The following is a 13,401-nucleotide window of genomic DNA, read 5'->3' on the forward strand; positions in this document are numbered from 1 at the left end:
CAGAGGTGATAAAGCTTTAATGAGACGCTGGAGTGGGGCCTCCACGGTGGGAGTCGTGCCCTCGCAGGAGATGAAAGCCCTTCTCCTCCCAGCACACGGGCGCACAAGCCAGGAAGAGCACCCTCACCACCAACCGGGCCTGCCAGCACCCGGAGCTGGGACTTCCCAGCCTCCAGAACTGGGAGACGGAAATGTCTGCTGTGTAGGGCCCCAGGTGTGGGATTTTTGTACAGACGCCCAGCCTGAGTGAGACCTCAGGTGGCCACTCTGCCCATTGCCGCAGCCCCTCGAGGTCACTCTCAGCTCCATGGAAATTCCAGGAGCAGCTTATCAGCCTCAGGAAAGGAGCTACTGGAGCCGGACCAACACTGAGACTGGGTCCCGAGGTCTTTTTGGGGGAGAACTGGCATCTTTGCAAGATGCAATTTTTCAACCCATGAATATGTTTAATACCTCCATTTCCAGGATCCCAAGCATTTCTCAACAATTATATGGTTTTCTGGGCAGTCATCTTCAATCACATTGGCAGCTTTCTTCCTGGGTGTTGGTATTATTTGTGGCGTTGTAAGTGGTGTGCTTTTGAAAAAATTCCTACTATTAGAGACATGTGGTTGTAGGTTGACCTTATATTCATCAGTCTTGCTAAATCCCACTTACTGAATTTAATACTTCTTAAGTTCTTTTGGATTTTCTTATGACAGTAATTTTATTCTTTATTATTATTTTTTCTTTCAAGGCTTTATTTAACTTGTAGCAAGTTAACGTATCGTCTAATTTTCTCCCTTGTGTGGTCACCAACTGTTTGGTTGCTAGCAGCAGAAGCCCTACAAGTAAGGGTGAAGTCAGTACGAGGCCTCGAGGGATGCTGGAGAAGCCGGGATCAGGGCATTCAGCTGCTCTCCCTTGGGCCCTGCCCCCCGCCCCGGGGCCCTGAGGCCCTTGGGCTCTGCACCCCTGGGCACCACTCCTCAGCCTCCCTCTCTAAGGTCCAACCAGCCTCGTGGTCTCTGACGGTCCCCATGCCTCAGCCGCCATTCCACGTGGTCTTGCATCACCAGCGCCCCCGGTACCCCCGGGCGGCCTCTAGAAGCTTCTACCTCCCACACACACCAAACATTGATCCTGCTATAATTCTATTATTTTTTCCAAATATTTACTATTCTGTCACATTAATATATATTTCTTTTTCTTGCCTTCTCTTGACATAGAAACTCACAATTTTGAATTATGTTTTATGCACAGTATCACATGCCTGCTTCGCCTTAATTTGATATCATTAGTATTTACCATTTCCTTAAATATACTTTAAAATTGTGATCTTAATGGCTTTGTAGAATATATAATATTCTATTATATGGCCATACCATAATAAATTAAGACTTGCTATTCTCAGGTATTTGGGTTCTTTCCAGTTTTTTAAATACATATTACTGCAGCGAACAATCTTGTACTTGAATCTTGCCTAATCTCTGATTATTTCCTTAAGATTGATTCCTAGAAGTGGAATTAGCAGGTCAAAGGATATGAACATTGTTAAGTCTCTTGATATAACGTCAAATTGATTTCCAGAAGGCTGTACCAATTTACTCTTCTATCGACAACTCTAAGAATGCCCATTTCTCCATCAACAGGATTGAGTATTAGCTTTTAAGTAAAATCTTTTCTAATTTAATAGATGAAAAAAATTTCATCTCATTATTTTGATGTGCATTTTTAAGTAAGGTTGAATACATTTTCCAAAGCTTATCAATCACTTGTATTGTTCCCTTGTGAATGGACTGTGAATTTGCCTGTTTTTCTTCAGGGTATCTGGTCTTATTGATTTGCAAAAGCTCATTGTATATTGAGATATAAACCCTTTTGTTGTAATTGTCGCAAGTTTCTCTCTGTCTCCTAGTGGCCCCAGGCCCAGACCAGCCTGGGTTCCTTGGGCTGCAGTGGTGGTTCTGGGCTTGGTCTTTTATGGCAGGAAACACAAGTTTCAGGATTCGTCTCGGCTAGGAGTCCCCCCAGCCCCCGTCAGGTGAGTGAGCTGTCCCCAGCCTGCCATCAGCATGGCGGTGGGAGCCGTCCGACGGGGCAGCCTGGTGGGGTGTCCATGTGCCCCCCTGACGCGTCACTTCTGTCTTGGCCAACCCCTCTGACTTTGCTGTCGCTCACTCTGGTCCTGCTGGCCGAACCACTAGTGAGCTTTCCCCGCTCCCCCTCATCCTGCCCCCCTGCCAGCCACGACAGAAGCTTTGGCTGAGCCCTGCCGGGGCCAGGGACTTGGCCGATGCCGCAGGCCTTGCAGCCCTGTCCCGCTGGCACTGCCTCCCTTCCTGTCCCCCTCCTGTCCCTGCGCCGCGTGAAGGGCCCCTACACACAGCTCGCACTGCAGATGCTGGGTGCGGCCCGGGGTACCCCGTGGACACGGGCGGCAGGCTCTCCGCAGCCCCGTGTGGGCTCCCTGGCCACATGTAGACCGTGTAGTGGCCCAAGGGTGCTGGTGAGAAGCACCGGGGAGACAGCTCCTCGGAGGCGCCTAGTTTGTTGCCAGGGCCCCGGGGAGAGGAACCTCTGCCTTTGGCTTTAAAATCGTGGTCCTGTGACCTTGGCTGTGTCCAGAAACAAGACCCGCTGAGTTTCAGCTGACGAGGCCTGGCTGCGTCAAGCCCTGGGGGGTGGGGGGGGGGGCATGTGTCCCCCGAGCTTGGTTGGAAGCTTCCAGGGAGGTGTGGTAGTTCTCCTTCCATCCAGATGCTCCATCTCTCTGTCTCTTCTGTCTCTGTGTCTCTGTCTCTCTGCCCCCACCCAAGACAGCTGAAACCGAAGTCATTGGAAAGAGCAGGATTGGGAGGTCTGAGACTCGGTTTCGCCTCTGGCCCTGGTCCCTCTGGCCTTGTGACCTCAGGCTGGTCACGTCACCTCTCTGAACAGCCGTTGTTGTCCCTCCCGAGGGGGTCACGGGCTCCGGCACAGGGTCCCTGGGGCTGCTGAAATGACCTGCAAAGCCCCAGGTTTCGCAAGTGTGTGTGGGGTGCGGTGCTTACTTGCTCTTCAGAAACGCGTGGACTCTTCACCTCACTTTAGAGACTGCATTTCTAAAGGCGGTCTCCAGGCATTCTAGAATCGGGAGTGGTGTTTCCTCCCCTCCTGAAGCAGCGCCCGCCCCGGCCCTGCACCGGCCGGGCCTTGTGGCCTTGGCTGGGCATCCCCGCTTGGGAAGGGACGTCGAGGAAGGCTGGTGCGCCTCATCCTGGGGCAGCTCCCAGTCCGCCCAGCAGCTGGTGGCCCGGGGTCGCCCAGGTTTGGTGGCAGCACAGGGAGGCCCATCGCTGGCCCGGACAAGGGCCAACCGTGCCGGGCAGGGAGCGCTTGGGCTCACGCAGGACAGTGAGGGGGAGGTGGCCGGTTTCCTCGGGGCCCCGGGTGACAGGCGCTCGGCGTGGGAGGGCCAGCTGGTCCCCCGGCTCCCACGTCACACTGCGGCTCCGAGAGGACGTGCCCTGTTGGCCACGAGTGGATCGTGGGTGCGCACCCAGTGGTCACGGAGCTCCACCAAGGGCGATGGGGGCCTGGGGCCCGGCGGCGGGGATGGCTCGGGAGGGCGTCCGAGTCCCCACGGGTGGCAGTCGCTGCCCCCGCGCGTCCCGGGCCAGGCGCTGGGAGCGGGGCTCCCCGGCTCCCCGGCCCCGGACTGGCAACTTGCTCTCTGTGAAACTGGGAAATGACAAATGACCAAAAAATCAATTTGTAATCTGATTGGAGGTTTTTGATTTCCTCTGATGAGTTTAAATTTCATTAAAAGCAACCTTATTCCAACATAAAAGGAATCCTTGAAGGGTAAAACAGGGGATTGTCTCACTGAGTATAAAGCCTCCCGACTCTTTTGTGTGATTTATTCATCGCATTAATTGTGAGGGCCAACCTGTGGTGTCCGTTGGCAGCTGCGCCGTTATCAGGGCCTGGGATCGGCCGGGCGCGCTCAGAGCACAAGGACTCACATTCAAAACTCGCTCTTTGGCATATTGACACTTGAGTTATCAACCTCTCTTATTATCTGCTGGGAGGGAGCGCGTAGCTCGTGGGACAGGCAGCTCCGAATCGCTGCCGCGGCCGCCCCTCTGCATTCTCTTAATTGTATGTATTCTCCGGAAAAAATGATCATCGTGGCCTCTTGTCTTGATGAGAAATTGACATTTTCGGAGGACCCGTTCGGCGCTCGGAGCCAGGAGATAAGGCCGAGTTGTTCTAAAGGAGAGCAGCCTTTCTTCCCTTTCAGCTCCCTCCCCTTCCTTCTGTTGCTCTCACTGACCTACTTGATGACTATGGATTTCATGAGGTCTTTTTCAGCATTTGAACTATAAAAGGTTCAGAATGACACCACCCCTTATAGACAAAAGATAACCTTGCCCTTTGAATATATTGATTCTTTATTAACTAGGCTGTTTAATGCAATGAAATGAGGCATTAGATGGAAGCCCATTTCAAGTGCTTTGAATAATCTTTAAAAGCTTGAAAGACCTTAAAAGGCGGCCTGACAATAATTGGCATACATTTGGAGAGAATGCGGTTCTCGCTCCTGATTCGAAACACAAACATGAAACAATTTCTCCCCAGGTTGTAGGGCCCTGGGAGCCAGCTCTGGGGAGGCAGCCCCCCCCCCCCGGCGCCCCGCCCCCCAGCCCGCCCCCCGCCCAGGCTGGCGCTTCTGGCACCAGCTCCGAGTGGGGAGGGAGGGGACTGGAGGCCCCAGCCCCACCCCCAGCACCTCGGGAAGGAGTCCCGGGGGGGACAGGCTGGACGGGTGGGCCTCCACAGCCTAGTTACCCCCACCCCAGCCTCTTCTTCTCTGCTATCTCTTTAAGGCGGAAACAAAAATGCAGCCAAAGGAACCCGATTGTCATTGACGGAAGAAAAAGGTATTCACAAGTTTCTTTATGTTTTGAATAATTGTTTCCTGTTTTGCTCAGCAGAACAAGTAATTAAGATGACATTTGTGAGTACTAATTTGGATCACACTTATGTGTATGTGTTACAGAGCTGCAAGCCAAAACATGCAAAACCAGCCTCTCATTGAGGAGAAAGTGAAAAATCCAGAATGAGCTGGAAGGGGAGGGCCGAGAACTCGCAGGAGCCCTTGTGTGAATCAGAAGCTCTCCTTAGCCTGGTGCCTCTGCCCACAGCCCCGTGCCGCCCACAGGAGCCACCACCCTGCACCTGGGCCGGGTGATGGCATCCCCGTCAGACCTCAGCCGCTCTACCGTCTGGGCTCCTGGCCTCTGCCCACCTGCCTGAGCCTGAAGCTGGTTCTCGGATCAGCGTGCCCATCTAGCGTAGCCTGAGCCCTTGCTCCCTCCCTGCCAAGCCCTCCAGTTTGGAAGCAGAGGCAGGAGGGCCAGGGCGGGGGTGGGGGTGGGGGATCTTGTGGTTGGTTAACTGCAGGGTGCTGCTGTGGCCTCTGTCACACAGTCCCCGACAGACATGGAGTGCAACATACGTACAGATGGCCCCTCTGGGGACTGAGCCGTCTCAGGAACGGTAAGAATTTCTCTATGCAGGTTAGAGGGCGGTCTGAGGACCGAGAAGTTTGTAAAAGTTTCTTCCATGAATGACCTTTATCTTGCCCCAAGATGCAGCCCTGGGGCCCAGGTTCTGAAAGGGAAACACCCCCCACCCTCCACCCAGCCCAGTCTAACGTATGCATGCGTTTTGCCTTGCATTCGAATCAAAACAGATAAAATTACCCAAAGTGAAATTCACAGACAAGAAATACTTTAATTAAATATTGTGTAAAATGAACATTTTTATACAGTTAAATATCTGAAAAAATGTACAGATAAAACAATCTTATTGTAGGGTCTTTAACAGTAAAATCTACCATTTAGTGAAGCGCTCAATTTTGAGACAATGAAGCGATGAGGGGCATTGACTAATTAATCTAAAACACAAACCGAGTGCAGGGATGAGGAAACTTGCAAACGTTCTCAACATGTACACGTGAGCTTGTTTTTTTAGATCAAACCCTTACTTATACAAAATAAAACGGAGGCAATTTAGTTCCAAAGTGACTTCTCAGGCTTTCCCACGTAGCTAAGCCTTAGGGGTCATGGGGCCGGACCGCGACCCGCTGACCACCGGGACATTCTGCTGTTTTATTTAGTCCCTCGAATGAACACTTTCCTAAGTTGTGCATGGTTTTGTTCTTTTGTCAAGAAAGTTGTTTTTTAATGTCCCTCCTTTTTGTTTTACATCTGATTTCTGCTGCAATTCGCGAAACGTCTGCTGTGCTGTGTCTGTGAGGCGTTTAACACAAAGGGAAAGACTGACCCTCCTGGTCTCACTGTGGGTTTGGCACGAACAGGCACAGTATCTGAAGGAGGTCATTCCGGTTTTAAAAAGTACAGACAGCGCTGCAGGGGTCCGACCACAAAAAAGGTGTCGTTTCAAAAAAAGTTAAAAACCAGCAGTGATTTTTGGTTCCCCCGAAACCTCTCTGGATCCTAGGTGGGCCCCAGGGAGACACGGAACGCAGCAGAATCAGACGCAGAATGGAGCGACACATGGAACGTCAGGTTTGTGCTTTTGTTTGTGTGTGTGTGTGTGTGTGTGTGTGTTTACACCATAAATCTCCAAATGAAATATCGATTAACGATTGTGTTGTAAGCCTGTGATAAAATAGCACAAAGGTTCTTTAAAGAAGTCCACTTTTAAGGCATCAGAGAAGTTAATGTGGCAAACATTTTAATTAAAACATCAGAAGTAAATTTTATTTTAAACTTTAGGCCTCTGAATTTTTCCAGTAAACACAGTTCAGCTATGTGGCAAAGTCATGGGTGGCAGCTAAAATGATTTTTTTTTTTTTTTTTTTTTTTTTTACATTCTACAGAAAAATAAAATAAGGACACAGCCCCAAACGGTGTCACCTCTTTGCGGCTGTTCCACATGCACGGAATCTACTAGGATTTGTCACAGCCGAGTGGCACCGTTTTGTTTTGACTATACAACGAACTTTTTTTTTTCAAAAGTATTTGTTCAGATAACTTAAAAATAATATAAAAATAAACAATGAATTTGACTTTTCCTCAAAATAAAAAAAAAAAAGAAAAAAAAAGGACGGGAAGTCTCAACAAAAGCAAATCGGAAGCACAAATGAAATGCAAGGACACCAGTTCACTTTAACAGAAACAGATCAAAGAGACAGCTCTTGGCTTAATGCTCTTCCCAACACCAGGCCACGATCAAAAACCAATACAGACGAGAGAAAAAAGAAAATGGCAGGAAAACCAATGTACAAAGTCTCAAAGATAAATACAATATTTATAATCGATATGTTACAAAAGAAAGTCCCTTAGCAACTGTAAGTGTTCATGGAAAAGTGTTGAATGGAGACCATTTTATTCCTTATGAGACACATAAGGAAGAAAACGTGGTGGTGGGGGTTTTGTTTTTTTGTTTTTTTTTTTTCTAAATATTTAAGTGGATCTGAAAAAAATTCAAGACAAGTGTATAAATATTTAGCTACAACTTTGGCAAAATCACAAAAGTCTACAATTTTATAACCACATACAAAACACATTAGGGAAGAAGGAGCTAGAAGTCAAAAGGACAAGTTCTGGTACAAGAAACATGGACCTCACAGTAGCCTAAGAATGCAATAGTATACAGTGCTAGCAAAAGTTGAAAAAATGTTGCAGATCACACTTGCTTAACAGGAAGCTCTAGCAGTGGGAGAATAGTTAAACCAACAGACAGTAGCATTTTTTTTTTCTGTCAGTGTGCTTGTTGAAGGCAAGAGAATTCAATATCAAAGTTACAATTTCTAACTACAATAAGTTACAAAGTTTCATTTCATTAAGATGAAGTTAAGCCATGATAAACCCGCCCCCCGCCCCTGCCACCCCGAAATCTCCTCGTCACGTCGTAGTCCTCCTCTCTTCCAGTTCGATGGCTCACACCTCCTTGGCCCCCTTTTTTTTTTTTTCACCACAAAAAAATATTTCACATTATAGAGATACACAACCATTGTGAATCTAAGTTATGAGCACAGAAAAATGTCCGGAGGCATTTTTCATCAGTGTTTCATGATAATCAAAATGGTGCATTCACAAAGTTTCTCCCAACACATAGCAAGTACTAGACAGAGCCAAGACGGAGTCAGAAACTTTATACAAAATAGGCGTCGCTTTGTTTTCCTTAGTCTTCAGGACCGAGAAATGTGGAAATATGAGAAAAGTTCAGTCAATAAAATGGAATCGTTCGTGAAGAAGTAGGCTGTTTGCATGTTGATTCTTAATAGTTTAAATAAAATCTTTAAACAAAGTCTCTCGTCGCGTTTCCGCTGCTGCTGAAGCCTCCGCAGACACGGTCTCCAGCAGCAGGTCCCAGACACTAAACGTGTCCCCTGAAGTCCGTCCTTGGGCGCGGGCGCTGCGGGAGGCGGCAGCCCCTCACATCGGCGGGACTACCAGCCCAGACATAGCTGAAAGAGAGAGGGCCGCGGGTTACTGGGCCGCCCCGTCGCGGGCCCCGCGGCCTCCGCTCAGCGCGGGACGTGGGCCGCCCACCAGCCCGGGCTCGGCTACCTCCGGGGGCCGGGGCCCCCCCCACGGCCTCCCGGCCGCAGCCCTCCTCGGGGAGGGAAAGGCTGCCGCTTCCCCGGGGCTCAGGGGCTCGTCTCTAGCGGGCGGAGGCCACCTCGGTGGACAGATGGGAACCAACCTGGTGGCGTCTGGGGCGCAGGCCCGGCGGGACCCGCACTCGCTCCCTCCGGGAACACTGGATGCGCCTCAGTCTCCCCTCTGCTCTCACCCTCGCCTCTGACCTCCTGCCGGCCGTTCCGTATCGTAAAGGTGAGTCGCGGGCTCTCCGCGAGCAAAGCCGCTCGCAGCCCACCTGCCCTGCCACCTGACGGCCGGGGGCCCCGAAGAGACCCGAGCCAGGCCCCACCTTACAGGGAGCTCTTTCCGCTCCTCTCCCCAATAAGAAACTTGGTGCTAAAATGCCAAGCGCGGCTGACGCTTTCCAGTGAACTCCTGGTACGGATATAATTTAAAATCTTGTAACTTTAGTGTTGTTTAATTTTTGTCAGAATGATCATTCTCATTAATTTATGTATAACATATTAATACATTTGTTCACGTAGTGATGTGAGCTTCAATTTCCCAGTTCATTAATCTCAACAGTATTAATTCCTCTCCGACTCACCGTTACAACATTATGGTTTGGCAGCCCCGTGTGTGTACACACTGCTTAGGTGGTGCCGTCCTCCCGGGGCCTCCGCACCGTGTGGACGGTGGACGGGCCGTGGCACCTGGCCACCTGCCTTGCGAGCAGCTCTGGGCTGGGGGCCGCTGCTGGCCCGCAGGCCGGTCGGCGGCTCGCGGGGCCTGGGCGTCCCTCTCATACGCTAAGATGTTGGGAAGACAATTATTTCAAATCACGGATACCTTTCCAGTTCCTTTTTTGAGCATTAGTTCATCAAAGTGAAATATGCCACCGACTTCACAAAAGGGCCAGTTTGTCTTCTCCACGGTAACGTCCTCAGCACCCAGCAGAGAGCCTGGCACATAGTAGGCGCTCAGTAAATACTGGTTGAATGGATTCATTTTTTTAAAGGAGTAACTGGATTTGATTTTCACCGGGAGGAGCATATACCAAAGGTGGTGTCTGAAAGAGGCCAGATGACGGCCACTTAATTCAGTGCCTGTGGCCCCCGTGAGTCACAAAGAGCCACGCGTAAGATCACGAGGCCTAGGGGCACTCGCGTGGCCCACCCGCCGCGCGCCTCACAGGCCACTCTGCGGCCTACACTGCCCAGGGGACCCGGCCCCATCTGAGGCAGCCACGTCCAAGGGGTGCCTCCCCCTGCCCTCGGGACCAGCCCTTCTCCCTCCTGAGCACACGTGTGAGCGAGCGCTTAGAGACGGGCTCCCGCCCAGCCTTCACGCATGCACGGCCCTGGGCTAGGTGCACCCGCTTCCAAGGCAGAGGGCCCGGCGCCCCGGGGTCCGCTACCCCAGCTCGGGAAGGCCGGCTGCGTCTCAGGACACGGAGGGCACGTGGGCTCTGAGCCAGGCTCCGCAGGTGGCACGAGGACCTGCCATCCCCGGCCCGGGGCTGCAGGCGGGGTGCACCCTGCTTCCCACTGGGTCAGCGGCGGCCGTGAAGGCCTGTTTGCCGAACGGCTGGAATGGGGGGCCCCCACCCCGCTATGCTCCACATGATTCCCAAAGCGGCTGCCCCTCCTCAGGGGAGGGGCCCCTTTGCCAAGAGGACGCGTGGGTGAGGTTGGCAGCAGGAGGCGGTGGTTTTCATCAACAGAGTCTGTTACCCGTGGGGGGGCGCGGGTGGGTGGCCCTGGCGGGACTGCCAGGAGGGGCAGCGCGTGGCGGCCCACGGAAGGGGAGCATGCAGCGGCCACACGGCGGCGGGGGGGGCGGGGACCCCGAGGGAGGGCTGGGGCTCCCAGCCCGGGCTGCCCTGGCTCGGGGGTGATTGGGGGGGGCCCTGGGGGGACAGTTCGGCCCGCGCTCCAGGAGCAGCGGGGCCAGTGCGTCGCCCCTCACCTTGGAGTCCGTTCCCGTTGGCGCTGGTGCAGGAGGGAGGAGGAGAAGCTTGGGGCCGGACCACGGGCGCGAAGGCGCTCTTTTGTTTCACTGCAGAGATGACATTGGCAGGTGAGAATGAGAAAATGCTGTGTGTGCCGCTACAGTTTGAAGGGAGGGTGACCGAAGAGGCTGCCATGGTGGGGCTGGACGGCACTACTGCAACAAAGCAAACATGGTCAGGACGCGCGGCGCCGGGCACGGCAACACGACACAGAGAGAGCGCTCGTGGGGCCTCGCCGGGAGCATCGGGGTCCCCCAGACAAGCACGCCACGGTTCTGGCTCGGCCACTCTCTGGGTTAACAGGCAAACTCTCGGGTTGGACTTTGGTCTCCAATCGGGCAGCCCCATTTTGTCGGGGTTTCCAACGTGGCCTCGCGGGGCCCGTCGCGGGGTCAATTTACCGTCGCCACACGGACACCCAGCCTCCAGAGCCACCCTCCCTTGTATCCAGCAGCTCACATCACAGAACAGCCAAGCAATGCACACATTTGACTTTGTAGTGAACATGAATCTGTGTGATGACGTGTGACAAAAACAGACACTTACTGCCGTAGGGAGAGTTAGCGGAGGAGCCATTAAGAAATCCAGGCGAGCCAGGGACCCCTAGATTGGCCATGGCGCCACTTCCATATCCATTCATGCTAGTGCTCACTGTGTTGTAATTGGACTGCTGGGGAGTACTGCTGGGGACGTAGCCTCGCGGGGACACGCTGCTTGTATTGCGACTGTAGCCGACTGTTAAAATCCCCCCCCCGGCCAAAAATAACGTTATTATCAGGGAGAGACACTTGGGGGGGGTTTCCCCGCAAATCTCTATCATATATTAAACATTTTTAATTGACCTCACGCTCCGCGCCAGCCCTAGCGCCTCCAGCCAGCTCGGTACCCTGATCACGCCAACCCGACCGGGCGCCGCCTCGCCGAGCCCCGTCCTGTCTCCGCTCCGACAGCCGGCCCGGCCGCCTCGAGCTGACCGGCAGGTGCGCGCGGGGTTTCTTTGGAAGCAATTACCGACAGCTCGGGTTCGGGGGCTGTCCCCCCACGCTAGGTGAACTTTCGGCCTCGGCAGACCTTCAAATGCCATGGCTGACAGGGAGAGCTTGTTTGTGGCCGTAACTCCCCAGGAAGGGCTGTTTGGGGGTCTTTGTCTGTCTGGTTCCTAGTCCTGTGAGTGCAGGGGGTGGGGGGGGGGCAGGAGCGGGAGCGCAGGTGAACGGAGGAGGCTCGGCGGCTTCCTGAGGCTGCTGCCCTCGCAGGCTGGATGGGGGGAACTAAGGGGCGCTGGGACTGGCTCACACCTCGGGGTCCTGATGGGAGGAGGTGCGCCCGAGAGCGGGGCTCGGGGGACACTGGGGGTTCCTCTGCACTTACTCCTTCCAAGTCCCACCCGTGCGACATATGCAAGAAGGGTCCTGTCCTCTTACTCCACCACAGCTGTCGTGTGGCTCCTCCCAGCCTTTCAAGGAAACTTCTAGCAAAAACCAGTAGGCGGAGTGGCAGCCAGGTACCGTTGCAATAAGTTAGCTCTGGTTTCTGGGGGTGCGCCCCGCCGCGCCCTCGCCAGGCAGGGCCGCCCTGAGGACCTCCCCGCGCCGAGCTGCCGAGAGCCCGATGCTGCCCGCCTTCCCCGCCGGGCCCAGGACACGGGCGGCCGCGGCTGAGTCCCAGCAGAGCCTGGGAGCACGTCCAGGGCACGGGCACGGCCTGGCACGACGGCCTACCTTGGTCGTTGGCTTGTGAGGTCTCGGACACGTTGACGGCTAGCTGGCTGCTGAAGGAGTTCACGCCCATCATGCCGGTGTGCGCGGGAGTGTTGCCCAGGGTGGGGATCTGGTTGTGATTGCGGGGGACGCTGTACAACGCCTCGGCAATGTCGGCCGCTCGCTTCAGGATGATCTCCTGGGGCGGGAAGGAAGGTGCCTCAAGCTCCCACGTCCCTCCCGCCCCGCCGGGGAGCACAGGCCACCCCCCGCTGGCCCCACTACCCAAATGACGGCCGCGGCGTGCCCCTGGCCCTTTCCAGACCGCGACAAACCTGGTCTCAGAACAGAAAGGGATTTAATGGCGCGTCTGCGTGGGCACCTACCCTGCTGCACCCCCGGGCGCAGGGGCGGGCGGCGAGGGGGCACCCGACCCAGGCTCACAGGGGCGCATCTAGAAGCCCTCGAGTCTGCCCCCCAGAGACCCCCAGGCGAGATGCAGATGGGCCGGGGGTGCCCGACCTGCCCTCCCAGCCGCGCGGCCCCCAACGGCCCGTCTACCGGCGGATCCACCGGACGGCTGTCGAGGGGCTTCTCCTTCCCGCCTCCCGACACTGACCGGTCGTCTCCTCCCTGAGGACCCGGCGTGACGTCGGGGGCTTTCTCAGATCCGACTCTGAGCAGGTGCGTGCGCGCCCAGAGAGGCCGCAGGGAGCCCGACCCCCGCCGCGGCCCCGGCCCGTCGAGCGGCCTACCTGGTTGTTGTGGGGCATCCCGTACAAGGCTTCCACCAGGTCCGCCGCCCTCTTGAGCAACACCTCCTGGAGGAAGAGCACACGGGTGAGTCCCCTGCCGCTTCCGCGAAAGCGCCGCGAGCTCCCGGTTCCACGTGCAGGGAGGAGAGCCCGCCACCCTCGCCATCACCCGGGGCCCGACTCCGCGTGGAGGGAAGGAAGGGGCGTCCGTGGTGCCCAAGACCGCGCGGCCTGCACCCCGGCCCTCCTGCCGGCCCCGGGCGGCTCCTGCGGACGGGCCGCGCCTGAGGTTTGATGACGGAGCCTTGTGGGTATTAAACACACACACACGGCGGAGATATGCCTGTTAATTC

At 54.7% G+C, this 13,401-nt stretch overlaps 1 protein-coding gene and 1 long non-coding RNA gene across 22 annotated transcripts in view; one reads left to right on the forward strand and one right to left on the reverse strand.

The window, feature by feature from the left end:
* LOC106557926 overlaps positions 1 to 8,248 on the forward strand; it is a 52,382-nt gene extending 44,134 nt beyond the window's left edge. For all 8 annotated transcript variants that reach the window (XR_005380775.1, XR_005380780.1, XR_005380782.1 and 5 more), the window contains 3 exons: positions 4,851 to 4,904; positions 5,024 to 6,557; positions 6,872 to 8,248. This is a non-coding gene — a long non-coding RNA (uncharacterized LOC106557926). The remainder of the gene's footprint in view (positions 1 to 4,850; positions 4,905 to 5,023; positions 6,558 to 6,871) is intronic.
* EBF3 (EBF transcription factor 3) overlaps positions 5,736 to 13,401 on the reverse strand; it is a 117,383-nt gene continuing 109,717 nt past the window's right edge. For 2 of the 14 annotated variants that reach the window (XM_038579122.1, XM_038579120.1), the window contains exons 12-17: positions 13,049 to 13,114; positions 12,315 to 12,492; positions 11,140 to 11,328; positions 10,551 to 10,748; positions 9,432 to 9,544; positions 5,736 to 8,464 (exon numbers count right to left, since the gene is read on the reverse strand). In XM_038579122.1, the coding sequence (XP_038435050.1) occupies positions 8,447 to 8,464; positions 9,432 to 9,544; positions 10,551 to 10,748; positions 11,140 to 11,328; positions 12,315 to 12,492; positions 13,049 to 13,114 (762 nt within the window). In that variant the 3' untranslated portion in view covers positions 5,736 to 8,446. Of the gene's footprint in view, positions 8,465 to 9,431; positions 9,652 to 10,550; positions 10,749 to 11,139; positions 11,329 to 12,314; positions 12,493 to 13,048; positions 13,115 to 13,401 lie in introns of those variants that run through there. The other 12 variants (XM_038579128.1, XM_038579125.1, XM_038579121.1 and 9 more) reach the window with 11 other exon arrangements.

The sequence above is a fragment of the Canis lupus genome, chromosome 28 (genome assembly GCF_011100685.1).
Source record: "Canis lupus familiaris isolate Mischka breed German Shepherd chromosome 28, alternate assembly UU_Cfam_GSD_1.0, whole genome shotgun sequence".
NCBI classification, from domain to species: domain Eukaryota; kingdom Metazoa; phylum Chordata; class Mammalia; order Carnivora; family Canidae; genus Canis; species Canis lupus.